This window comes from Neopsephotus bourkii, unplaced genomic scaffold (assembly GCF_033783945.1).
Source record: "Neopsephotus bourkii isolate Nb327-2 ecotype Australia unplaced genomic scaffold, CSIRO-AGI_Nbou_v1 NB_518, whole genome shotgun sequence".
Classification (NCBI taxonomy): domain Eukaryota; kingdom Metazoa; phylum Chordata; class Aves; order Psittaciformes; family Psittacidae; genus Neopsephotus; species Neopsephotus bourkii.
The window spans coordinates 1,629,385-1,654,541 of NW_026901019.1; the positions used below are offsets into that span (position 1 = coordinate 1,629,385).

Here is a 25,157-nt window from a genome sequence, read left to right on the forward strand (position 1 = left end):
AGTGAGGGGGAATTTTGTCAGAGTCCATTTTTCTGAGAGATGTTCAATGACTCTCCAAAACAATTTTTCTTTCTTCTTTCTCTCCAGATTTCCAGAGTTTTCACCTGAGTTTCAGTCTGGATGCCTGCCAGGGTATCTTGGCGCTCCTGGATGTATCCTTGGCATGAGTGATGTTTCTCTGGAGCTTTATTTATTAGGGCAGACTGGGTGTTACTGTGATTTCTTTACCACCAGAACACAGCCCTTGCACTTCTCGCACTCCATAATAACAGTTCAGCTGTAACAGAATGGAATTGGTTTGGGAAATGGTTGATTCCTGCTGCCTATGATATCAGCAGCCAGTATCTGAAGGGGGCCTACAAAGGGTGCTGGAAAGGGACTCTTCATTAGGGACTGTAGTGATAGGACAAGGGATAATGGTTCAAACTTAAACAGGGGAAGTTTAGGTTAAATATAAGGAAGAAGTTCTTTACTGTGAAGGTGGTGAGGCACTGGGACAGGTTGCCCAAGGAAGTTGTGAATGCTCCATCCCTGGCAGTGTTCAAGGCCAGGCTGGACGTAGTCTTGGGTGATGTGGTTTGGTGTGTGGTGTCACTGCCCATGGCAGGGGGGTTGGAACTTGATGGTCTAAAGGTCCTTTCCAACCCAAACCTTTCTATGATTCTATGAATTTAGTGGTGGAAGGATCAAGCATATATAGATAGGCCTTATCAGTTAAGAAATCATTATCATATTATAATTGTGTGAATGTTAGGGTGTCTACGAGGTTTTGGTTTGTTAGGGGTTTTTATGTAATGGATGTTCTCTGATATTTAGTTGGGATGTTCTGACCTTAATTCTCCCACAAAGCTGAACACCTCTGGCACGCTGAGTATCCAGGAATTCAGAGTCCTGTGGAAAAGGCTGCGTTTCTATTTGGTATAACAATAATTTGTGTGGCCCCTTTCTGTATCTCCTTGCTCACAGTCCCTTTGGTGTCATCTGTTGTTTTGGGGGAGTTTGTTTTGTTTAAAAATACTCCCCTCACCAGGAAGTGTTCCAGAAAAGAGATACTAGCAGATCAGGAAAGCTTGACCTTGTGGAACTGCATGCAGCTGTACAGGAGACAGGTGAGCCCACAGCACACCTTGGCAAGTCCTCTTCCTTAGAAAGGCTAGAAAAAGCCTAGGGCTAGGAAACATCTTGAGAATTGTAGATAGAGCCCAGGAGGAGGGGAAAACACCATAGGCTGCATGGTTTTAGCCATCTCTGCTTCCCTCTTTAGCTAGATAAACTCATCTGAAACTTATTTTGCTGTGGGATGGGGACTTAATCTTTGCCCCAGTGTGGTCTCATATGGATAGTTCTCTGAAACAGAAGTGTCTGTCTATTTTAGACCCAGTTTTTAAATCCCTTCCTGTTCATTGCTAATTTAATTGTAAAGGACTGTGTGGGGTTGTGTGGATACAGGAGGCCAGATCTAGCTCATACTAAATCGCTACCTCTGCTGAAGCTGACAGCTCAGGGATTGAACCTGTAAGTGTGGGACTTGCACAGAGGCAATGCTGGTGCCTGACTTCGCTAATATAATATCTGAAGCTTGATCTAGAAATAGAGGACAATACATATGGATCCAAATGCTGGACTAAGCTCTGTTGCTCTCAGTGGGATTTGAGTGGGGGCTGATGCTCAATCTTGTAGCTTCATTGAATGTGTACAGCTTAAATATCACTCTTCACCCAGTTCATCTGAGTCAGTGCAAACACAGTGAGAAACCCAGGGAGACCAGCAAACTAAAATCCCAGGCTATGAATAGAAAATACTTCTATTCCTTGCAAATGCTGCTTGACACTGGGACTGATGCTTTCTTATGAGCTTCCTCTGTATTTTCTTTTTCACCTTCTTTCTTATCCTTTTGTGGAGTATTGCTCTTAAACACAGCTGCTGTTACTTCCTCATACCTCTTGAGCAAAGGGTGCCCATGTGTATTTTATTTCAACTCTGGCCAACTCCCTCTGTGAGGGGATCAGATCTGAACCCTTTCAGGTTTGAAGGAGATGTAATCTCTGTGTAATGGCCTGTTTTGGGCTGGTTGATATTTGGCTATCGTAGGGGAGGTCTGCAAAAACAAGCTGTTGGAGAAGGGCTGAAGGCCTCTCAGTTGTGCACCCTCACAGCTGTGTGCATAGCATACCCATAGCTGTGCACATTTGTAGAATCATAGGTTGCTTTGGGCTGGAATGGAACTTAAAGATCATCATTCAGCTGTGTACAGCTCAGACTTGCTATCTCATTCTGTTCTCACCCCCTCACCCCCCTTTTTTTTTCTCCTTTTTATGAAGGTATTTCCCTCAGCAATGAAGTCTGTAATTTGATGGCAATCAGATATGGTGACCCTGACTTAAAGATCCGCTTTGAAAGCTTTGTGTGCTTCATGCTTCGAGTGGAGATCATGGGAGGTGAGGTTGGTGCTATGTGGTTGGCCAGGCAAGCCAGGCTGCCCAGCTAAGCCCTGGCTGTTCTGGCACTGCTCCAGCTGGGAGTGGCAAGGTCAAAATAAGGATTGGGTTTCTGAACAGAGCAAGAGCAAGCAATTAAAAGCAAGGGACAGATACAGAGAAAATCAAGCACTCTCTTTTATCTTTCCACCAGTCGCTTCCTACAGATAGCCAGGTCGTACATATCAAAGTGATTTAGTTTCCTGCAGGTTTGCACCAACCTTCTGTAGGAGGAGGTAGGTGAATTACAGATGGAGACTCCTCATTCTCCAGAAAGAATAGAGCCTTGGAATATACCTGTGGTAGGAGTGCAGTTATGATGAGACAGCTGTTATTCAGTCTTTGAGATCATGTTGTAGACGCTTTGTACATGTCTCAGCACTGTAGAGGATGAGGTTTGGGCCACATGCTTTTCAAGGCCTAACAGTTGAATGGACAGACAGTAACATGCCTGAGTTTATTGAGCTGCTGTCTGGGTCCCAGCTTTCAGGGTTGTTCAAGTGACAGACCAGAGAAGCTCACATACACTCCTGAATAGCTTCTGAACTATGCCTTTGAGGCTTTTCCTGAGACAGAGTCTTGGCTGGTGTTGATCTCTTGGATATCAAGTTAATGCTTCTCATTTATTTCTTTTGCAGAAGCCTTTCGCAACTTAACACAAGATGGCAAAGGGATTTATCTCCAGGAATCCGAGGTAAAGCCTGTTCCCAGACTGTCAAATGCAGACTTCTTCATGGCAAGCGGTGCAGTGCATGTTTTATGTTGTAGCATTAAGAAAAGGTATCTTTACCTAATTTCTTACAGAGACGGTTAGAAACAAGGAGCTTCAGGCTTCCAAGTCTTCTGCCTTATTCTGGCTTCTGCTCCTTCTGGAGACAGTTCTCTAATGCCCCGTATTCCAGTTCACTTGTGAATATTGCAGAGCTCTCATAGAGATCAATGAGTTCAACCCACTTTTCCTATTATTTTACAGTGGATGATGATGACACTGTATTCCTGAAGCAATGCGGTAGACGAGGGTACGACTAAGCCTGTACCAGGATGAGGAAGGCTGCTTTGTATCAATTTCCTGTACACTCTGGCTCAGCTCTGCAATTTACCATTTATGAAGAGTCTTCCCCTCAAGCAGACTTGACTCAATAACCACAGACTTGGTGAACTGGAGTTTTTTGCTAGTAAATGTATTTATTTTGAGTCCTATTTCACTTCAGACAACCCATCTGAGAAAAGGCTGCTGGATGCCAACCAGTGTGAGTGCAGCGTGACACTATGGAGTATAGCGGCTGAGTTGCTGTGCTTGGTGCTGGGATTCTTGTACCTGGGAGAGAAACAGCTCCTGCCCCGAGTGGCTTGTCACCTAATAGAGGAAATCCCAGTTCTGCAGCTGCTCAATCCATGGTGGAGGGCAGGAGTCTGTGTGCTTGTGAGGAAGAAGGGGTGGGGACTCTGAATGAATGCTCTTCCCTAACCGTGACTTGGAAAAGAGATTTGCAAGCATTGAAACCATCTCTTTTGCTTTTAGAAGTCAGCATAGTTCTATTGAAGTGAAACTAAGTTGATTTGACCAAGCGATGAGCCAGGCCTCCAGCTCTTTGTTGTAGATGGAGGCTGTGATGTTTGCATATTTATTTCAGAAAGGCAGTGGGTTCTCTGTGCAGATTGAGAAGTACAGTACAGTACAGTGAGAAGTAAACTGATCCCATATTGTCTTTAAGTCACCAGAGGTTGGCAGGGAGTAGATCTTCTCTGTAACATGATGCAGGAGCAGTCTGGTAAAACATTTGGATATTTGTCAGTTACTTTTTATAAAGCAGAATGAGAGAGATAGTGTGTGTGTGTGTGCATGTTCATGTGTCTGTACTTTTAAGTGATGCAGCCACATGTAGGCTATAGCTAATTAGATAGTGGAAACTGGCTTTGTAGCTGTGAACAGCACTAGAGAACATGTAAGTAGGACTATTCACATCAAACTCCATGTTGGAGTTGCCTGATGCATCTGTCTAGGGGATCCGTTTTCACTTTCTTACCATTTATTTATCTTTGCTGGAAATTTCCACACTGAGTACCTATTACAGGCTTTTTTCCCCTTTGTTCCTGAAGACAGCACCATTGTGGCTCTTTTCCAGAGCACAGCTTAGTCTGGGCACTGAATGAAACAGAGCTTCAGCAGAAATGAACATATAATGAAAGACCATACTCTAATGCCTTTGTAGGAAGGAGTTACATTAAGCTTGCATAGGCAGCTTTCCCTCTGGCCTTTTGTGACTTTTAAGGTGCTTAATCTCATAAATGTCCTTTGAGAGTGTGTATGAGATTCAGGAGTGAGGTGGACTGTGGATAAGAATGTAAACACAAGCAAAAGGCTGAACTCAGCTGTGTGCTTACTGCTCCACTGAAGCCTGTGCAACAGCATAAGCATATTTAGACAGGAACCCCATTGCGTGTAAGTGTTCCTAGTCAGGAGGCATTAAACAGTAAAAACAACAGTGTGCGCTTTATTCCCCAGAACAGTCTGCTTCTAAACACTATCATTCTCATTCTGTTTTTATGAGAAAACTGTTAGAACCAGATAAATAGATAGCTGTGTTTGGACTTTTTTATTACAGATGATATATCTATCATCTATTGTGCTTGGCCTGCTGTGATGTCACTGGAGCCAAAGGGTTCAGATCTGGGAAACAGAGCAGGTTGGAGGGAGCAGGGACACCCGGAGCCCTTGAGCAGCGGTGTCGTGGTGCTGCTGTCCTGCTGGGCTGCTGAAGAGGCTCAGTTAGCAGCTCCCATCACAAAGCACATGCCTTCTCCCAACTGTCATGCCTCTGTTTCCTTTTGTGGCTAGCAGCTGAACAAGGTGGTGTAAGCTAAATTAGCCTGATTTAATTTGCACTCAGCTCAGTGGGGGATGTTATAAACACTGATCTACTGTGTGCAGGAGCAGCACTGGAGGAACCAGAAAGGTTGATGAGGGAGCGTAGGTCTTGCGTTTCAGCATGCTCCACAAAAGATGGTCCCTGGCACCCAGGGGGATGGCCAGGGGGTTTTGTGTGAGTGCAGAGTGTTCACAGCAGGACTCTGTTGGATGTGAAGGGATGAAAACCTATCAGTCCCAACTGGGTTTGTTGCACAATGTGTGTAATCAGCTGAGCAAGAATCATGTAAGGCTAGGAGTAGCTCTGCCACAGGCTGTGAGCAAAACTGTGGTGCAGGACACCCAGTTTCAAATTGCAGCTCATTAATAATGTTGTACATATTTTTTTTTCAAATCAGATTTTGTAGTTATTTATTTCACACCTCTTTAATGCAGAGCAATGTAATTGCAGGCAGATTATTTTGCTATTGATTACTTGATCCAGGAAAGAAACAGAATTCATCCATGCCATGAATCACTAAGCATTTGCAGCAATAAACTTTATTGAGCCATGTGACTTGCTGTTACAGAATTGTAAAGAATGCTTTACTGGAATGATGAGACCAAACTGTGTACAATTCAAACTGAATTATCTGGCTCACAATACAATGTTTTTGGCAAGGGCACCTACTCGGACACTGTGAGGCTTTTATATTGCTATCAGAATAACGTTTTCTGGGCAATTCTGAAGATGTATTACTCTTCATTTACAACGTTCATTGTGGAAAATATGGTCTAAAAGGCTGCTGAAGGATGCATTTGTTTGTATCCACAGTGTTTGTAGAGATGCTGAGCTTTGCAGTGGGTGGTATTGCTCTAGGAGAAATGAAAGAGAAGTGGGGCTGCAGCTTGAGACTAGTGTTCCTAATAAAGGTCATTTTTGGAAAAGGCAGGTGCAAATAACAGGAACATCAAATAATGGCTCGAATGAGAAGGGGAGCTGGATGATGAGGTATACTGTAACAGTAGGACTGAGGTGAAATTGAAAGGAACTAATCAAACCTTTGCAAACAAAATGTTCAGCTAGAGCTTATTACCACAAGATACACAGACACACACACACACACAACCGGAATGATTTCATTTTTCCTGGATAGAGTTGGTGCACACGTTTAGTTTGCAGTCAGGGTATAGCAGGTACCTGTCAGACTCACTGCGTGCATCCTGCGTGATCAGGATTTCTGTCCGGATGGCAATAGGACAGGCTCTACTCTCAAGCTTCACAGGATTCAAAAAGGGTCTAAGACTTACAGGAATGACAAGCATGGCTGGAGTGCTCATGGCCTCAGGTAAGAGCTGTGTCAGAGACCTGACATCTGGCTTCAGGTAAAAAAGGAAGAGCTGTCCCCTGGGGACAAATTACCCCAAGACAAGTCACCCAAATCAAGATGATGGGGTTCTTGCCTTTGGGCAGGTAGGGATAACCACCTTTGGAGAGATACCAACCTGGTCCAGGTTTCAGATGAGCATTTCTGCCTATCTGTATATTTCTTTCTGGACAGCCAATTTGAAGGTACACTGAAGTGTAGTTCTCTGTCTGAAGTTATATCTCTTCACCAATTTTACAGTGGGGCCAGCAAGACTCCTGCCTTCCCTAAGAGCACATTCCAGTTCTTTGCAGGGAGGTGTTACATTTGTATAAGTGGCTACTGCACAAACCAGCATCAGGGCTGGCCAAGCTGTGCCAGTGGACTTCGACCATATCATGAGATTTTCCATGTAGAATGAATAATGTTGCTTTGTTTTTAATTATTAAGCAGTACGTGTGATCCTACCTCCATGACCCAGAAAAAGGACCTCTAAAGGGCAAGTTTTCATTGCACTGGAGCCATAAAAATGAGGACTTTGAAGCTTTTGGAAGGAAAAGCCCATTTCCCAGGGCAGGCAGCATCCAGAGGCTGGCCACTGAGCAGAGTGGGTGCAAGGTGTCGCAGTGGCACAGACCTCTGCACAGGGCAGTGATGGGAATCAAGAGATGGGAACATGGAGCTAAAACCACTGCCAAATCCAAGTGTCCACCAAAGAGTCCTTGCTCACCTCCTTTCTAGTCCTGCAACCCACCAGGAGGCTCAGTTTGAATCAATGGAGTTTCAAAATTTGGAGACCTTAAGTGTTTCTATTTCCTTTGTGAGCATTTCAGGCCAATGTTTCAAGCTTTCTGTCCCAACACAGAGGCCTATGGACACTTTTCTCCCAGTGTTAGTCCTGCTGGACTCTGGCTGAACACAACCCTGTGCTCCAATGTGGAAGAGTGGAAAGCTGGAGTTTCCCACAGGTATGATTTTTACATCTAGATTCAGAAAAATTAAGGGTGAAAATCCCCTTTGTTATTATTACAGTGCCACAGTGTCGAGAGGAGGAAGATCAGGTGGCCAAGGTGTTGGCTGCTATGTGACCTGCAAGCAGGACTTGCCGCTTTCCATCTCCTTGGAAAAAGAAGTATTTCTTGCAGTGACCAGCAGGTTGAAGGCCTTTTTACAAGGGCATGTAGGGATAGGACAAGGGGAAATGGCTGTAAACTCTCAGAGGGGAGATTTAGATTAGACATTAGGAAGAAATTCTTCCCTGTGAGGGTGCTGAGGCTCTGGCACAGGTTGCCCAGAGAAACTGTGGCTGCCCCATCCCTGGCAGTTTTCAAAGCCAGGTTGGACACAGGGGCTTGGAGCAACCTGCTCTAGTAGAAGGTGTCCCTGCCCATGGCAGGGGGTTGGAACTGGATGAGGTTTAAGGTCTTTTCCAGTTCAAACTGTTCTGTGATTCTGCAGTGCCTGGGGGCAGCGACCTGTCTGTGTTCAGCCTGGGGCTCTGTAGTCAAGACTTGACCTGGACCTCAGTCTCCTGAAGCCCGGTCCAGCAGCTCCTCTTTCCTTTGTGTACCAGAGCAATGCTGCTCTATAATCCCCATCCTGCTGAAAGCCAGATTTTTCCCATAAGCAATGTTTCTTTCTTACTGAAGCTTCAGTTATGATCCCATCCCAAGATTTGGGGCTTCGCAAAAGGCCATCAACCACTGAGTAGTTCTCGTGCACCTCACTATCTGCACACAAGCCCTTGCACATACCCCTGCACCCTGTGTCACCTTCCTCAAAAACATCTGCAATGCTGTGCTGAAAAAGAAGGGGACAAAAAGATGATCTTTTTTTTCTCCCCTGCTTGGGGAGTAGCTCCTTGCAGAATGAAATGCTAACGGGTGCCTTTGCCTTTCCTTCCTGCTGTGTCTTACACTGGATTAGACCTGAAAAGCAGTATCACCAAGCTTGAAGTTCAATTTATCAGTGCAGTCAGGATTGATTTGTTACACTACCTATTCTGGGGAAATGAATGTCTCCATCGTGCTCCCTTCCAATGCAGGCAGACCTTTGTTTTGCTCAGATCAGCCATGTAATGTAGGAAGCTGACATGTCACAGATAAAGGAAAAAACCTACAAAATCCTGACTAATTCTACCCAGCCTTGTGGTGCCAGAGACAGATGCCACTTGTAAAGCACCTGCCTGGTATTACAGTGGCTGCAGATACCAGGCAGAAGTGCTTTCTGCCTGAGCTTATCTCCAACTTTTGTTGAGGAAGAGGTGAAAAGTGCCATAGAAAACTATTCTTGGGTGAATGGGGCTTGGAGCAACCTGCTCTAGTGGAAGGTGTCCCTGCCTGTAGCAGGGGGTTGGAACTAGATGAGCTTTAAGGTCTCTTCAAACACAAACCATTCTGTGATTCTATGAATTACATATCCTCTTTATTACTGTTAATGTTAGAGCTGGATGGTCAGGTTGGTCCTTGGAGCTCAAATTCACAATAAGAGTCAGGCAGAAAGTAAAGTTGGGTTTTGTACAAAGTTTCAGCTGTTTTGTGAGATAAAGGCAATGGACTTGGCTACTGCTGCTGAGGAGGAAAATTTTCACTCATAACCTAGCACAAGGGATCTCTGTTAAGAAAGCACTCAATTAAAAAATCCAGTTTTCTCCTGAAGCCCATTTGGATGGAATATTTACCATGAGCAAATGTGGGAATTACATTTTCAGATTCAGAAGACCAATGACGTGGATCGCTATGGAGAGTCATATCTTAAAAAGACCCTTTTTTTCCTAACAAGTCACATTTGCATCTCATGGAGGGAAGGGTTAAAAGCTGAGCATCCTGTGGAAACATGGAGATCCTCATGCTCCTGCAAATGTGGCTATGAGAAGGATGTCTATAGCTGGTGCTCATTAAGCAAGACAAAATGAAAGAGGTAGTTGCTCTAAAGTAGCTTTTTTTCCTCAGGTAGAATCAGGATTTCTTTGTCATAAATACACTGCAGCTAGACACAAACCACTTATTGCTTAAAAGCAGCTCTGTGCTGCTGAAGAGCTGGAGCTCATGAGTGAGAAATTGGGTCTTAAGCAACTGGGTTCTTTCAGACCGGATGCTAGCAGTCACAATGACGCCTTTTTGCCTGAGCACTGTCCCTCCCTTTCCACTGTCCCTTTCAAGCCCAGTCTCAGCTAAGAATACCACTCCAGAAACCGGGGCCATGCCTGCTCCATAAGACTCTAGATCCAGCCCCCTGTGAGTGTGTTTCCCCTAAAAATAGAGGAGGTGATGTGGAGCTTTGGAGCATGCAGTGAGCACAACCCTTCCAGCTACAGACCATTTTGGACAGGGTAAGTTACCTTGAAGGGCTGCATGGCTTTAGGTATGAGATTTTGTGTTGCCCCTTCTCTGTAACTTGGGTGTTTATTGTCATCTATTGTGTTTCCTTTTAAAAGAAAAAAGAAAACAAAACCAACACCACACACTCTTGCTACGTGCGCCTTAATCTTACACACATCTCAGAAGAGTCATAACCCCAGTCTTAAAATTGTCTTCTACTCTTAGGGCATGGGTGCACATGTACCACAAGATTAAAACTGAAGAGCCAAGTTTTTCTCTGTAATCCCCTGATCAACATTAGCTCCTGTTGTTTGAAGATGTTGTTGGCTGATGTCTGAAGTTGCACAGGACCTGGCTCATGTCGTATTCTGTATCCCAGCACTATGGTCTGACTGCATCCATGAGAGTGGTGGGACAGACCACTGGAAGTCTTATTTTAACTTGGATCCACGCTTGTCACAGACTCCTTTTCTGAAACTCAGGTGATGCCCGTACTGAGCACATATGTTGTGGCCAACTTCTACCTACATTGTGCTACCTGCCTTTGGTGATAGTGGAGAAATGTGAGCCACGTGATAAGATGCTTGTCCATGGGGACTGTAGAGAACCATGACCCCTGGCCTCACAACACTCACTGGGCAAACACAGAAAACAGAAATAACCCTGAGCATCTCCAAAGTAGTTTGACCTGAAGGGCTCATGGGTTTTTAACAGCTGAGATGAGCACTACTGAGAACTCAAGTTCCACTTCAGCCTGTTTTTATTACCTGTGCAGGGCACAGCACGGATGTAAGCCTCGGGCACTTCACAGCCTCCATTGTCTGGATCAGTGTTTTCCAATGTGCTCAAGTTTCTGAGAGTTTAAACCACTGAGTTTTGCACAGCTAACTGTATCAAATGCAAAAAAAAGAAATGGATACTCTATCCAACTAACACATAGATAGCTGAGCACATAAAGAATTTAGGGAATGAATTAACAGAAAAAAATACGCTGCAAGAATAACTTGCTGAGTCCAGTAGAAGGAACCCCTATTTCTGCTATAGTCTGCTGGAGCCTTCTCTTCTCCAGGCTGAACAAGCCCAGTTCTCTCAGCCTGTCTCCATAGCAAAGGTGCTCCAGCCCTCGCAGCATCTTTGTGGCCTCCTCTGGACTTGTTTCAACAGGTCCATATCTTTCCTGTGCTGAGGACCCTTAGAGCTGAACACAGTACTTTAGATGGGGTCTCACCAGAGTGGAGTAGAGGAAGGGAATTGCTTCCCTTGATCACCTTTTGATGCAGCCCCGGATACAGTTTGCACTTAAGACTTGCCTCTAATTAGCAGGTTTTTGAGGGCAAAGTCCAGTGAGAAGGTCTCCTGATTTTTGGTAAACCTGTACTTCTAAGAGGCTGTTCTGGGTGCTTATGCCCTTCCCAGCATGGGTCCAGGAGCTGAGTTAGCTGTCCTGCAGGGGTGAGTGGCAGGGTGAAGGTGCTGCAGCATCAGCTAAAGTGCCTTTCTGCATTTTGTATTAAGTCAGTGTTTCTCCCATCCTGGATAACACTTGGGCTTGGGATTGCTGCCATGAGGGTCGAGGTTGTCCTGATGTTAATAGGAGGTGATTGCAATGGGATTAACCCTTTCTGCACTGCCCAGGTGGCAGGATGAAAGTACCCCAATGGTGAGCATGACATGGGGTGGCACAGACAGTGGGAGGTGGGAACACATTGTTTCTATAAGTGACCCAGCTCTCGGTGGCTCTAAGGCTATGCTATTGCTCCCCTGCTCCAGGCTGCTTCTGGACTACACAGGGCAGACCCAACTGAGGACCTCACCCCTCCTTGCATCCAGCATATGGAGGAAGAAAATGAAAGGATCCATTGTCCCAAGCCAGGCTTTTTGTACAGCTCTTCAAACCCAGAAACCACTCCTCTTTCTCCTGTCACTAGACTCAGCTTGCTGAAACAAAGATTAAAAGTCTGAATGCATGTAAAGATACTTTAATGGCAGCTAAAACAGTGTCCCTAGAGAAGATTAACTATCCCCTGCACCGAGGGGAGTCTAAGCTTTACCAAAATGGACAGATAAGAAAAGCACAGCTAGTGCTGCAAAGATGAATTTGATAAAAGGTGGGCAGATCACTGTGAAGGCATGAGCCTTCTTTTAAGTGTTAGCTTTTACGTATAGCTGAGTTCTAGGTCTTTAGACAAGACTTAACTTTTCTATAAACAAATAACACATTCATTTACATGAATAATCCACATTTCTTATGCAAATCATTTCCCTGCTGCTTTCCACTGAGAATAATATTTAGTATAATTACCACATTTATTTAGTGAATCTATTTACACAGGGTAGCTCCCTGTCCACGAATGCTCTTCACCAGAGAGGCCCAAAGGGCAACAGGGGAGCCCAAGCTGCCAGTCATGTGCGCCCTCTGCTTTCTATTTTTGTTCCCATAAAGCATTTTGGGACCGGTTGAGATGTTTCGGCATCCTGCCTCTGTCCCAGGGAGAGCACCTGCTCGTAATGGAAGGCATCTCTCCCCTGCTCACTAGCCTGCTGTTTGAGCTGGAGCTAACTATAATGAGGTAAGGCACTTTGAATAATAACTTTCCTTTGGGTATAAGGCTATCTTAATTTTTTGTGTGTTTAAGTTGGTAATTGCCATAGAGTTTGAAAATCTTCCAGGTTTACCAGTCTTAATTATGTTCTCATGCATATGCATCAGCTGCTTGTGTGCTCATTACTGCGAGGAGATCAGAACCTGAAACGTTGGAGCACTTTCCTCCAATTATCTCCCATATGCACAATTTCCTGTGAAACACCTTTCCTGCATGGGATAGCCCAAGCTGTTTGGAGCACATCTTGCTATCCAGAGCACATTTTGCTCTGTGTGGTTAAAGCAAGAGGTGTTTCTTTCCTCGTGTATCTCTCCTGTATTACTCCTACCTGGGATGTCCCTTTGCTGTAGCACCAGCTACTGCAATGCTTGCTCAAGGGGAATCGTTATGGTGTCATAATGGAAGATATTTCAACTTTCTAGGACCCTGATTGCCTCTTTACCTGCTCTGTTTGCATCTATTGATTGTTCTGGTTCAACAAGGGCCTCTGAGCCTAACAAATTCTAACAGGTTTGAATGCATTAATGAGGTGTTATGCAGGGAAGGAAGAGTAATGCTGTTGGGCTTCTAACTTGTTCTTGCTCAGTAACAGCCAAACAAATGGGTGCAATTAAACATTACTTTGTTTTCTAAACAGCAGCCTTGAAATTCTGCCCTGCTAGTGGGGAAATCTAGCTGCTGCTTTGCTTTCTGACCAACAACAGCGATTTGGTGATGGGATGAGATGTTAATCTACCTGAGCACATTGGGGGTAGAATATTGTTCCCTTGGAGATAGGCAGGATTTGTAGCTTGTGTTCTCATGTAGGAGATCACAGTGGATCCCATGGGAAAGCGGATCCACATGGAGCAAGCATAGACCTTGACATTCTTCACCCTTTTTGCACAGAATAACTCTTTGCTTTCAGCTGTTTTTCAGGGGGATGTAGGGTTAGTTGTTAGCCCCTTGGAGCTTTAGTTTTGAGAGCAGGAGATTGCTTGATAAAATATAGATCACTCTGTCTTTATACTTCAAGTGTTTGATTGTATTTGGAAGAAATGTCTATTCCTAGACACTTCACCTAAATAATGGGATTGAGATCTCAAGAAGCTGGGGGAGTGTGGCTCAACCCCTTCAGGTTTTGGATCCCTCAGGAGAGGGGAGGGATGAACAGTCAAGAATCTTTCCTATGGAAAATTTTCCAGGAGGGAGAACAGGGTAAAACTTTTCATCCAGCTGTGAAAATGCTCCTTCCCACAAAACGTCTGGTGCAATATTACATGTTGCCAGCTGCGTTAATAAATGCCTAAATCCCAGTTGGCATCAGGCCATACTTACATATCCCACAAGCAGAGATTTGGCTCTAAAGTCTGCTTAACACCTGCACACAAAAGGACAGAGGCAATAAGGGTGCTTTAAGGACAAAGCTTTATTTTGGCTAATGTGTTCTCTCACCCGTCACCTGGCTTGTTCTTTATTCTGCTGAGTGTGACCTGTCCAAACCACAATTATGGGCTTGAACACATCCAGGGGACATATTGCTGCAGCTGGCCAGCAGGACTGTTTTAGCATATGAAGAGTAACAGCAGGGTTTGGTCTGAATTCTAGCAGGTTTCTCCACTTCCTTAGTGATGAATGGGTGTGTGTGCACATGTGTGCATGCACATAGAGCGCATCTCCTTGGGAGGCAGCTGAGCAGCTCTGCTTCTCCTGTGGAGAGATACAGCAGCATTGGAGTTCCCCTGGAGATGGGTGCTGAGGCCTGTAGGGTGCCCAGGACCTTATAGACTCAGGTGCTGCTGGTAAAGATTCACCTGTGCTATGTTTGCTGTTGGTCCTTTGCTGTGACTTGACCTGTGAAGCTATCTGCTACCTTTTGTCCCAAGTGCTCTGTTGTGGCCATTTGCAGTGGCTGCTACTGGTTGCTGATGCAGTGACCTGGAGCTAAGCAGCTTCCCCAGCCAAAATGCTCCAAAAACATGGGATCGGCAGCCTTCATTTATCCTTGGGCTTTTCCCAGAAAATGTCTGTGTTGGAAAGCATCAGGAGAGGCTATCAGCCACCAGAGGCAACTGGAAACAGGACTCCGAAGCCTTAACTCTATTGTGGCAATAAGATACATAAAAGCAGGGCTGGTCAAAGGCAAGCAGTGAACTGTACTGACGGTGGTCACAGTGGAAAAGCACTGCCCAAGGGATCTGTTCTTGTGCTCCCTAGTATGTCCCCTAGCCCTGTGCTTAAGTTAATGTGTTTCACGGTATCACAGTATCACAGTATGTTAGAGATTGGAAGGGACCTCAAAAGATCATCTAGTCCAATCCCCCTGCCGGAGCAGGAACACCTAGATAAGGTTACACAGGAACGTGTCCAGGCGGGTTTTGAATGTCTCCAGAGAAGGAGACTCCACAACCTCCCTGGGCAGCCTGTTCCAGTGTTCTGTCACCCTCATATCTCCCATTGCTCTGGCCGTTGTTCCCGCGCCTGCTTGTACTGGCACTGTTGGTACCTGAAAATGCTGGGAGATAGCAAAAAGGCAGAATCTAATCCAGAAAAACCTGTGCTGCAGCAAATGGAGATGAAGGCTGGGGAGAATGTGAATTAAACACAAGTGCAAGTGGGTGGCAATTGTTAAAGATGGCCAAGATGTAATGCCTTGTGATAGGCAACAATTCCTCCTGCCCTCACCCAGTCTGACTATGGAGAAGTCTTTGTGTTTGTCCCAGTGGTGAGTGAGCTCAGCACTGCTTCATCCATTGATGCTACACCAGCTAGGCTGAAGGTGGGAACCTGACTTCCAGGAGCTGCAGGCGAACATCTGGGTCTGTGCTGGTGCCCATCTACTGAAGGAACAGCTTGTCTTCCTGCAGCTGACTCGATGGGAACTTCAATTAACAAATGCTATTAAAGTAGCTCTCCTCTTTATTTTCTTATGCATAACATTTCCCATCAGCTTAAACCTTTAATTAACTGGAGATGTCATCGTGGAAAGTTTGCTAGGGAACAACCCTTGCAGTTTAATTAAAAAGAAAACAAACCCTTTGCAGCTCCTGAAAAAGATGTGCTTGCAACCCCAGAAGTGGCAACAATCCTGCAGGGATTCCTCCTTTTCCCTTTCTAATTGCAGCAGTAGGTGAGGAGCCGCAGAGTGATATCATCACCCAAATGGAGAAGGTGAGTGCTTCACAGTCTGACCCTCCAGTTTAGGCTGTAGATGTAGGACAAGCTGCAGTTCTGTTACACCAGAGAGGGAAAGGAGAGAGACAACTATGAAGCTTTTCCATTTATTTTCTGTTCTAAGAACTTTAACTTAACAATTCTCATGGTATTAGGCCAGAGCTGTCTCTAACATTTGTGGTCTTCTCTGGGGGCACACAGGGAGAACATTGTTCAGCATAAGCACTGATCTTTTTTCCTTTGTATCCCTTTTACAGCAGAGCCTACTTGCCATAAAACCTGTGGGATAATGTTCACAGTATCTTCAGCAGCTTTCATGGAAGCTGCTTTTTGAGAAGAGGGGGTACTGATGGAGATGGCAGCGGGTCCTTGCTGCCACTGACGACCCTGAAGGCTGTGTGATGGTAGCTGTGGCTAGGAACCACCAGCTCTGTACACTCTGGTACCCTTGCAGCAACATGCCATGGGGCCAAGTCATGGTGCTGACAAGTGCTGCAGAGCTGGGGAACCCCCCTGGCAAAGCAACAATCTCCCCTTGCTCCTTGCTGGCTTCTCCCCTCCTCCTGCCCACGCTGACTGGATTGGGAGCAGACCAAGCGACCTGAATGCTCCTTGAACAGCTGCAAATCCAAAAAGGGATTCTTGTTCCTGTGTTAAATATAAGCCTGGAAGAGTCACTGGTGTGACTGCATCCGAAGCACAGCTCCACCCCTAGACAAGAGGCAAGCGGCTCTGAGTCATTCCCTGGGAGCAGGTTGGGGCTGTCAGGATGGTGTCTGGGCCAGGGGCATGTGTTGGCTTGCTCTCCCCAAGGCCCTGCACCCAGGCTGGCACCTTAGTGGCTGGGTGACGAGGCAGAGCTGGGCTTTTTGTGAGTGCTCCACACTTGCTAAAAGAGCTGTTTGGGAGCAGCTAGATGTGCTCTTCATCCCCTCCTCTCCCTGGCCTCAGCGTGGTTACATCCAGTAGATGCAGCACAGGATGGGGAGAGAAACTTCTCTATTAGCTGCCTTCCCAAGCCTGGAGCAGGGGCCACAAAGGTATCACTGAATGAAATCCATCTCCCTGTGTAACCACACATGACTCTGATGGCCCTTTCAAACACTGGTCTCAGCTTTGGAAACAAGCATACCCCTTCTGATATATGTGCTATCACAAGCAGCACCTCTTTGTAGGGAAGGTGCACTGCCATAAGCAGCAGTGAGAGCTGAGCTGCCAAAACCCCTGCCTGTACCAGACCCTCCCCTGGCAGAGAGGCTCCATGTCCTAAAAGCCCTTTTCGACCAGAGCTCAGTGTTGTTGCTTCTGCCTGTGATGTTCAGCTGAGACCCCTCAGCAGTAGGGGGTAGATTTTGATCCTTCCCTTTGATTGCTTCTCAAGTGTATCAATTTAAGCCCCTTCCAGCTCTCCCAGAACAAACAGCAAACTATCTGTTGTCCCTTGGGAAAAGAAATGTGGGGTTTTTTTTCTCTGTGGATGTGTTTTCTCTCTTCTCAGATGTGAATCGAACCAAACCCAGGGGTATTCCTAAAGCAGAGCCCAGCTGGTTTGTAGACCTGGTGAGTGGAAACTCCCTGGAAATATACTTTACAGATGCTCTTGAAATAGCAAGGAGAGCTACTTTCCCTTACTACCCTTTCCTTAAAGGCAGGACCTCAAAGGGCCATCCCCTGAGGCTGTAACTGTGAAAAGTCCCTCTTCCACTGAGAAAGGATGGCCTGGTTTTGCTCTCACGAAACAGTCGCTTTCATCAGCTTTGCAATGTTGATACCAACAAATGCTAGATATCCATTTCCTAGACTGTTTTTTCTGTGTCTGGCTGCAATTCTGGCCTTAAATTTTTCTACCTTGGAAACAAGTAATATGTTATGGACCTCACTTGTGAAGCATCTGAGACTGGCAGTTGAATACTGAGAAAGATGGGGAAGGTTTGGCTACATAATACAACAGAAGATAGTTTTTATTGCCATGGTTTTAATGGAATTGCAGTAGGATTTTTATATGAGTCTCTGAAAGTCTGTGACTTCAAATAACTCTGAACCTTCAGATTTGTACTCTCACCTTGTTCTTGTTTAAATAGATGTTACCGTCATCTGCTTGATGTATTATCTGTCCTAGCACACAGTCAGGAGGAATATCCCTTCTTTTAGATCGTATGCATTGCTAGGGCTCAAAACATAAAATCACAGAATAGTTTGGGCTGGAAGGCACCTTAAAGATCATCCAGATCCACAGGCAGGGATGTGTTCCACATCCCTGTCCAACCTGGCCTTGAACACTGCCAGGGATGGGGCAGCCACAGCTTCTCTGGGCACCCTGTGCCAGTGCCTCAGCACCCTCACAGGGAACAATTTCATCCTAATGTCTCATCTAAATGCCCCCTCTGTCAGTTTAAACCCATTCCCCCTTGTTCTGTCACAACAGGCCCTTGTAGCCTTTGTTATAGGTCCCCCCCTTAGACACTGGGAGCTGCTCTAAGGTCTCTCCGCAGCCTTCTCTCCTCCAGGCTGAAAAGCTTCCTATTTCATCACAGGACCGCTGCACAGAGCTCCAGCAGTCCCGGGGTCCTACAGTGCCGCCCCTCGCTGATGTACCGGCAGTGCCAGCGGGAGGAGTCCTGCCTTTGCCCGTTATCTCTGTCGGGCACAGCAGGCTGTTCATCACAGCGCCGAGCCCTGCCAGTAAAGCTTTCTCTCAGCAGAGGGAGTTGTTTCTCAAGGTAATAAGATAGCGTTATCTGATTGCATTTCTGTCAGGTATCTCCTATTTATTACCTCACCTGTAATCTAATTTGTAATGTATTTCCCTGATATTTTCTATATTTCTCCCCTGTATTTTTTAATAACTTCCGCTGAAAGCTTGATCTACAAAAAAAGACAAGGTTTTTAATCCAGCTTTGAATGATAACACCTCCCCTGGTGCCCTTATCTGGAAAAGCACTCCTAGCACAGAGAGAGGTCTGGTTGGAAAAGCTCAGCACCCTCTGCAAACGTGCTAGGACAACACTATGTTACAGCACCGAGGGCACTTCATCCTAGCCAGGAAAGCACCAGCAGCTACTTTCTACCTGGGATAAGAATGGCCAGAAAGTCATTCCTGCTCCAAAGGGCTAGACAGGGGTACACGAGAGGCAACAACCAGGCTGTGCCAATAGCTGGGGTGGGCACAAGGTAAGACAAACAACTACAAGCCATGTGAAAAGCCACTGCTGAGGGTTGCTCAGGTGCTCAGGAGCAACAGTTTGGGGAATAGAGCAACACCTGCATCCAGCTGCAGGTGACACCTAGGCTGGGCAGAGACCTCTTGTGATAGAGCTGAGCACAGTGGTCCTTCTACCTGGAGCACTGACTGAGGAGTGTTCATTGGGGTGGCAAGTGATGCAAAACATGGGAAGAAGTGGCATTTCCAGGCTGGTGTGGACTTGCCACACGATGTGGGGCTGGTGGCTCACCAGGGCATGAGGGCTTTCCTCCCTCTTCACACCTGGTTAGTCCTGCTTCTGCTTGGCTCTGCTGCTGCAGTTGTTGTAAAACAAAGTTCAGCCTAAGCCTGCTCGCTGGACCTGGAATTCATCATTCTGGTAAAGGCATTTCAGAGTCAGATGCCCTTAAAACAAAAAGAAATGCCCCTTTTTGTGGATGCTAATGAAATTTTTATCTGGGCATCTTTGTGTGAATGTTGGGCCTGAGAGGCATGGATTATGTTAGGGGAGAAGGGCTTACTGAGCCCTGGAAATAAATCAGAGGAGGACAGAGGATGAAGATGGCAAATGATAAATTAGCAAGTGACAGAAAACAACTGCAGGAAATAATAAAACCAGGAGGAGTGTGTGGGAAATGCATAGGAGAGGTTGTTTACAACATGTGCATCGGACTTCCCAGCATTTGACATCTTCTCTCCGTTTCATTCCATATGTTACTTTATGCATGGATTCCTGTTTTTATGGGGTTTGTTCTATACTTTTTGTACTAACATGAATGACTCACATCTGCTCCAATACTTAATTTATCCTCTAATGTCTTCTGCAAGGGGTTGCTCAGCTCGTGCAATAGTTGTCAGTGGCAGGATTGGCAAAGCAGTGAGTGAGGCAGGTGAGCAGGGAGAGCTCGGTGAGGCAGCTCTTTGCTGGAGTCTCGCTCTTGGTTTTATTTCCCTCTCCTCTGTAATTCCCACTTTGGCTGCCACGGGGCTGTGTGCGGAGCCAGCAGGGATCACCCCGCAGGACAGGGATGATGGCTGAGGGCTGTTCCCGCAGGACCACAGCCCGGCAGCGAGCTGCTGCCAGCATACCAAAACAGCATGATGATTATGATTTTATTTTTTAAGTGCTCTTGACAGCTCCGGAGGCTCACATCTTCTCTTCCAAATCCAGTAATTAAATTCCACCTACCTGAATTCCCCCTGCTGCTTCAATTGGATAAATTAATCTTCCCATCATGTCTAAGCCTCCTCTGTGTGTTGTTGAGCGCTGGCCTGCCCTTGCCCCGGGATGGGGCTGGGGACGGGGACCGGCACCGACTTCGCAGAGGCGCGGGGGAGAAGTGGCCTGGACCCAGGCACTGTGAAAGGGGGTCAAGAGACGGGTGTCCGCGGTTATCCCCCCGCACGCCGGAGCGCTCCGTGTCCCCAAGAGGCTGCTTCCCGCAGGCAGGGCAGCGGCGCGGCCCCGCACCTTCCGCCGGGAGGGAGAGCGGCCGGCCCGGCCCGGCTCCCTGCGCGCAGCACCTACCTTCGGCGAGCGGCTCCAGCCCCCCTCCTCCCGGCGCCTCCTTCTCCTCCTCCTCTTCCTCCTCCCCTCCCCTGCAGAGCATGCACAGCCCGGGACTCGCATCGCCGGCTCCGAGGCGGGCAGGCGAGACCCCGCTCCTCGCTTAGCCCCGCTGCCGGGAGGCTCCCACCGCCCTTCATCCCCCTTCTCAACCGGACTTTTCCCCCCGCTCCCCACGATGATGAGGCGGCCGACGCGGCGGCTGGCGCTGTCTCTGCTGGGGGTGCTCTGGCTCGCCGCCCTCCTCCTCTTCTTCTTCGGGGCGAGGAGGAAGTTGGAGGCGGCGGGAGCCGAGGAGCGCACGCCGGAGGTAAGGAAGGGGCCGGGGCCATCCCGTTGGGATGCAGCCGGCGGGCAGGGCACGCCGCAGCTGCCCGGGGAAGAAGTTCCCGGCGGTTTTCGGGACCCCCCCACCCCATCGCGCTACCCTTAAAGTTTTGCACCCGCTCTGTGCCCAGGGGGGTCGGGCCCTTTCCTTACCCCCTCCCGGTCGCGGTGTCCTCTCCTCCGCACAGCCTCTACAAGGGACAGCCCCATCCGCTCCCCTTTCCCACCCCCCCCGCCCCTGTTCAGTGGGGGCCGCAGCCTTCGGGGCTCCCCGACCCTCGGGGACCGGTCCTCTGCCCCGCCGCCAACTCTGAGCATCCCTCGCTTCGGGCCTTGGGTCCCTGGAGGCGGGAGACCGGCTCCTGTTTTATGTCCCCCATAGGGGACCGGCGACTGCTTTCCCCCGTGGGTCACGCAGTGCTTCCGAGCCCCCCCCTTCACAAGAAGGGCTCCAACAATCCTGTCCCGGAGAGGGGAGCAGATGGAGAACGTTGGGGTGGCCCGTGACAGAGCTGCAGGGCAGGAGGAGTGCTGCCCTGTGAGTCTCAGCCTGTGTGGAAGAAAGGGTGCATTTGCCATCGCGTCGTTTGTGTGTCATGTTCGAGTCCAGGGAGTACCAGCACAGGGGAGATGTAAAGAGCATCCCACTCGACACGGAGTGAAACGGAGGAGTTTTGTTGCCCAGCCGCTGCGAAAAGCAGGGGAGCTGCGAACAGCTTCTCTGGAGCAAGGTCCCGTGTTCTCTCCTAACAAGCTTAGCTGAGGGTTAACTTTCCTGAGGACACGGGTTAGATGCTGCTCTTAGTTATACAGCTGTAAATCTTGAATATTAATCGGGGTTAAAGCCCAGGTTGTGAAATCAGCTGACATTAAGGGTTAGATGATCTCCAGAGTTCCCTTCCAGCCCTAACGATTCTGTGATTCACTGTTACTGTGGCAGAGGAAGACTGTGAGCCCTCAGCCCTTTTTTGCACCAGTGACACACAGCTGAGCCTTTGGCCTGTGACATAAGGCAACAGTATGTGCTGGGCAGGTCTTTGGAGAGCCTCATATATGTGTCACCTCTGCAACTGAATTAATGCTTGGGGGGGGGGGGGGGAAGTCAGAGCTCATAAAGCTTGCTTTGATTTTTTCATCCTGAGGAATTATTGGTTTTCCATGTTTCTTAACTAAAAATGATGGAGGAGGTGTTTCTCAGGCTTTCAGAAACCTTTCAATCCTAGCAAAGGGGAATGAATCTATGCAATTTCAGGCCCCAAAATAAATAATTATAGGTGCATTTATTTATTTATTTATTTAAGCAGGGGGAGGCAGTAACTCACTGGAAATGGAGTTGTTAAACAAGTGCTTTCTTAACCATAATGATGCTTCGGTGTTAGTAGGTTTCTGCCAGAACTGTGCGCTTAAAAATGGCAGGAGAAGACCTGCCCTGTTTGATGAGAGCTCCTGTGCTCTCCTTCAAGTGAACTTTGCTTCTCCCTTCGCGTCAGCTGCAGCTGAATTGCTGCCCATTTAAACTCCCCCCTCCTATGCGAGGCTCATCTGTTTGGGTCCAGGCTGGGCTCCCACAGCTGGCAAAGCAAACTTCTCCCATCATGCAGGCTCCGGCCCCCAAGTTTCGAAGCTGCAAATGCCAAGTTGCCATAACTCCAGCAATTTGACTGCAAAAATCACCTCTCCTTCATTTCCTCTGAATTTTCCATCAAAACAGTTGTGTCCCCTGGAGATCTATAGAGTGCAGAGTCTTTTTTTTCTTCTTCTTTTTAATGCATTACATTTTTTGGCTTTGGAAATTACTTTTGAGCAGTGTGAGTTAAGGCCAGGCTGGACGGGGCTTGGAGCAACCTGCTCTAGTGGAAGGTGTCCCTGCCTGTGGCAGGGGGTTGGAACTGGATGAGTTTTAAGGTCCATTCCAACCCAAACCAGTCTGTGCATTATAATCTGGTTGTGAGCGTGCAAAGGTGGTGTCACTTCAGTTAACCCCTCTGGATGATGGGTGCAGAGCTGCTGTGGGTACCAGAGGCTGGGATGCTGCAGTCTGGAGAGAAGCCTGGCTGCCAGTGGTGAAAACTCAAGCAGTTAGAGTTTGTCCTCCCAGGTTCCTTGAGAAACAAGTGGAAGCAGTAGGTTTCTAACAGCGGTGCAAACTTTGTAATGCAGCAATGGTGATGAAATGGAACAAATCCACATCACCTTTCCTGGCAGTGTTTTCTGATGTGTTTGCTTCTACCTCCCCCTCCTCCTTTCTGCCTTCTCTCTGTCAAGCTTTATTTCTGCAGCCATATGCGTACCATATATCACCCCTCGTGTGGATTTAACCTTTAGACCCTCCTAGTTAGGCTCCAGCTGGTAATGCCTCCTCCTGCCCACGCTGTGTCCTGGCAGGGCTCATGCACGTGTCTGATGCTGGAAAGCAGCGGTGCCCGAGCTCGTGTTGATGGCTTGCCAAGGGCAGGCAGCAGAGCTGCTGCTCACAGGGCTGCCGCCCTTGGCTGTGCAGAGGGGTTGCCCATCCACCACTGTTATTATGGTCTGTGCCTTCCTCTCCCTTTATCCCAAACCCTGTGCCAGGTCCGGTGCTCAGCTTCCCAAAGTAAGGTTTGGGATGCTTTCTCCTATAGCTGGAAAGCCCTGGGTTGGGGTTAACGAGGTCTCTGAAGAGTAGGTCCTTGGTGTGAGGGGTCCACCACGGTCTCTGAGTCCTGCCTACCCCTGAAGCATGGTGTGGCTTGGTCTGTTGTGCCCTGGCAGAGGCGGGTGTCTGGGACAGGTCCGACAGCAGTAGCTGAGCTCTCCCAAGCTGCTCTTGCCCACGAGGCAGGCGCAGCTGTCTACTGTAATCAAACTGGCTTCACCCCCGTCCCCTTTTTATCCTGTTTTCCCCTCTAATCCCATATCTGTGCATCTCTCACCATTGTGCGGTGGCTGGCAGGCTTGGAGGAACCCCTTTCTTGCCAGCCCTTGCTCTCCTCAATCCCTGTCATTCCCTTTCCCTCCTCCTCCTCCCCATCCCCGCTGCTGCCGTATGTGCCAGGGCAGCCGGAGCAGGTGGAGGCTGAATCTTAGGGTGTGTGGGTGGCATGGGGTGTAGTAACCTTGCAGGGCTGGTAGAGTATGGAAGCAAATCATCACTCTGTTTAGCTCTATGAAGCTGGTCCTGGGACAGCTTCCCCAGTCCGCCCAGTGCTGTTATTGTTGCTGTCACTTGGAGTTTGGCTGTCTTTATTTTCCCTTTTCCAAAGGGCAGATCAAGCCCTGTTAGAGCAGGAGCAAAACCTGCCCTTGCCCTTTCCCTGCCCTTTATAAAGTCCTATAAATTGGCAGAGAAGAGGAGCTGTAGCAGCGTGTGTGCCTCTGCCAGGGTGCGTTGCTCTCGTGGCTGGCTCGGTGCCTGGTTAGCAGCCATGGGCTCAGCCTGCAGCAGAGTTGGGTCTGATGGATGAGGGTGTAAGGTCCATGGGGCTGGTCGGGGTTATGGATCAGCTAGGGCTCATCCATGCCTGCTGCTCTCCCTGCCTTTTGGTGGAGGGTTTTGAGATACTTTGCAAGCTTTAATTATTTCCAGGCTGTCTCCCTGCCTACAGTGTTCCGGCTGGATAAACTGGGACCCAGGGAGGTTAACTGAACTTTGTACCCTTGGGCTCTCCTTAACTCCAGGGGAACTGGAATCTCTCAACCCTCTTGGAAAATCAGGCTGCCAGTGACCCACCTGAAGTCACACAGGGAGGCAGCACTAGGGCTTGGTATGTGCTCCGGTAATCCGGGTTTATGGTATCACAATGCTACCCGGCTTCTCCCCTGCCTCCCTCTGATGCAGCCCTTTGCTTTGCTTTGGGAAAGAGTGGGGAACGGGACATCTAAATTAATAACTTAATTACATTAAGAAATAATGAGGGGAACTGATACACAGGATTAATTACAAGCAAATTCCCAAACTGATTTGTGAGGAGTACGTGTGGCTGCCTCTGCCGCGATGCTTCGCTTGTGTGCCAGCTCCCCTGGCTTGTGCTGGAGTAGGTGACAGCCCCTTGGTCATCTCCTCTCCTTCCCCTGGTGAATCCATGTCAGACCCAAGTGGGGGAGCAGTGAGGGGCTGGCGGGGGGTCTGGGCTCTGGTACCTGGGATGAGCAGTGTGTGCAGGAGGAGTGGGAAGATGTTTTACATTGGGTTTGGGGTTTTTGTTTCTCTTCATTTCCGTGAATGGCTAAAACACAGCTGACAGCCTCTGGAGGGAAAGTGGGGCCATCGTGGGCTGCACTGCAGGAGAAAAGCTACAGAGGAAAGGTTCCTTT

At 47.9% G+C, this 25,157-nt stretch overlaps 2 protein-coding genes across 3 annotated transcripts in view; both read left to right on the forward strand.

Moving 5' to 3' along the window:
- Positions 1-16,627, forward strand: part of CAPN14 (calpain 14) — a 35,505-nt gene extending 18,878 nt beyond the window's left edge. Inside the window, exons 16-22 of one of the 2 annotated variants that reach the window (XM_061350521.1) lie at positions 88-152; positions 850-918; positions 1,031-1,109; positions 2,322-2,438; positions 3,116-3,171; positions 3,451-3,652; positions 4,582-6,015. In XM_061350521.1, the coding sequence (XP_061206505.1) occupies positions 88-152; positions 850-918; positions 1,031-1,109; positions 2,322-2,438; positions 3,116-3,171; positions 3,451-3,477 (413 nt within the window). In that variant the 3' untranslated portion in view covers positions 3,478-3,652; positions 4,582-6,015. Of the gene's footprint in view, positions 1-87; positions 153-849; positions 919-1,030; positions 1,110-2,321; positions 2,439-3,115; positions 3,172-3,450; positions 3,653-4,581; positions 6,016-15,638 lie in introns of those variants that run through there. The other variant, XM_061350520.1, reaches the window with a different exon arrangement.
- Positions 16,628-20,471: 3,844 nt separating this feature from the next.
- Positions 20,472-25,157, forward strand: part of GALNT14 (polypeptide N-acetylgalactosaminyltransferase 14) — a 93,506-nt gene continuing 88,820 nt past the window's right edge. Inside the window, exon 1 of the mRNA XM_061350523.1 lies at positions 20,472-20,847. Coding sequence (XP_061206507.1) covers positions 20,716-20,847 — 132 coding nt within the window. The 5' untranslated portion in view covers positions 20,472-20,715. The remainder of the gene's footprint in view (positions 20,848-25,157) is intronic.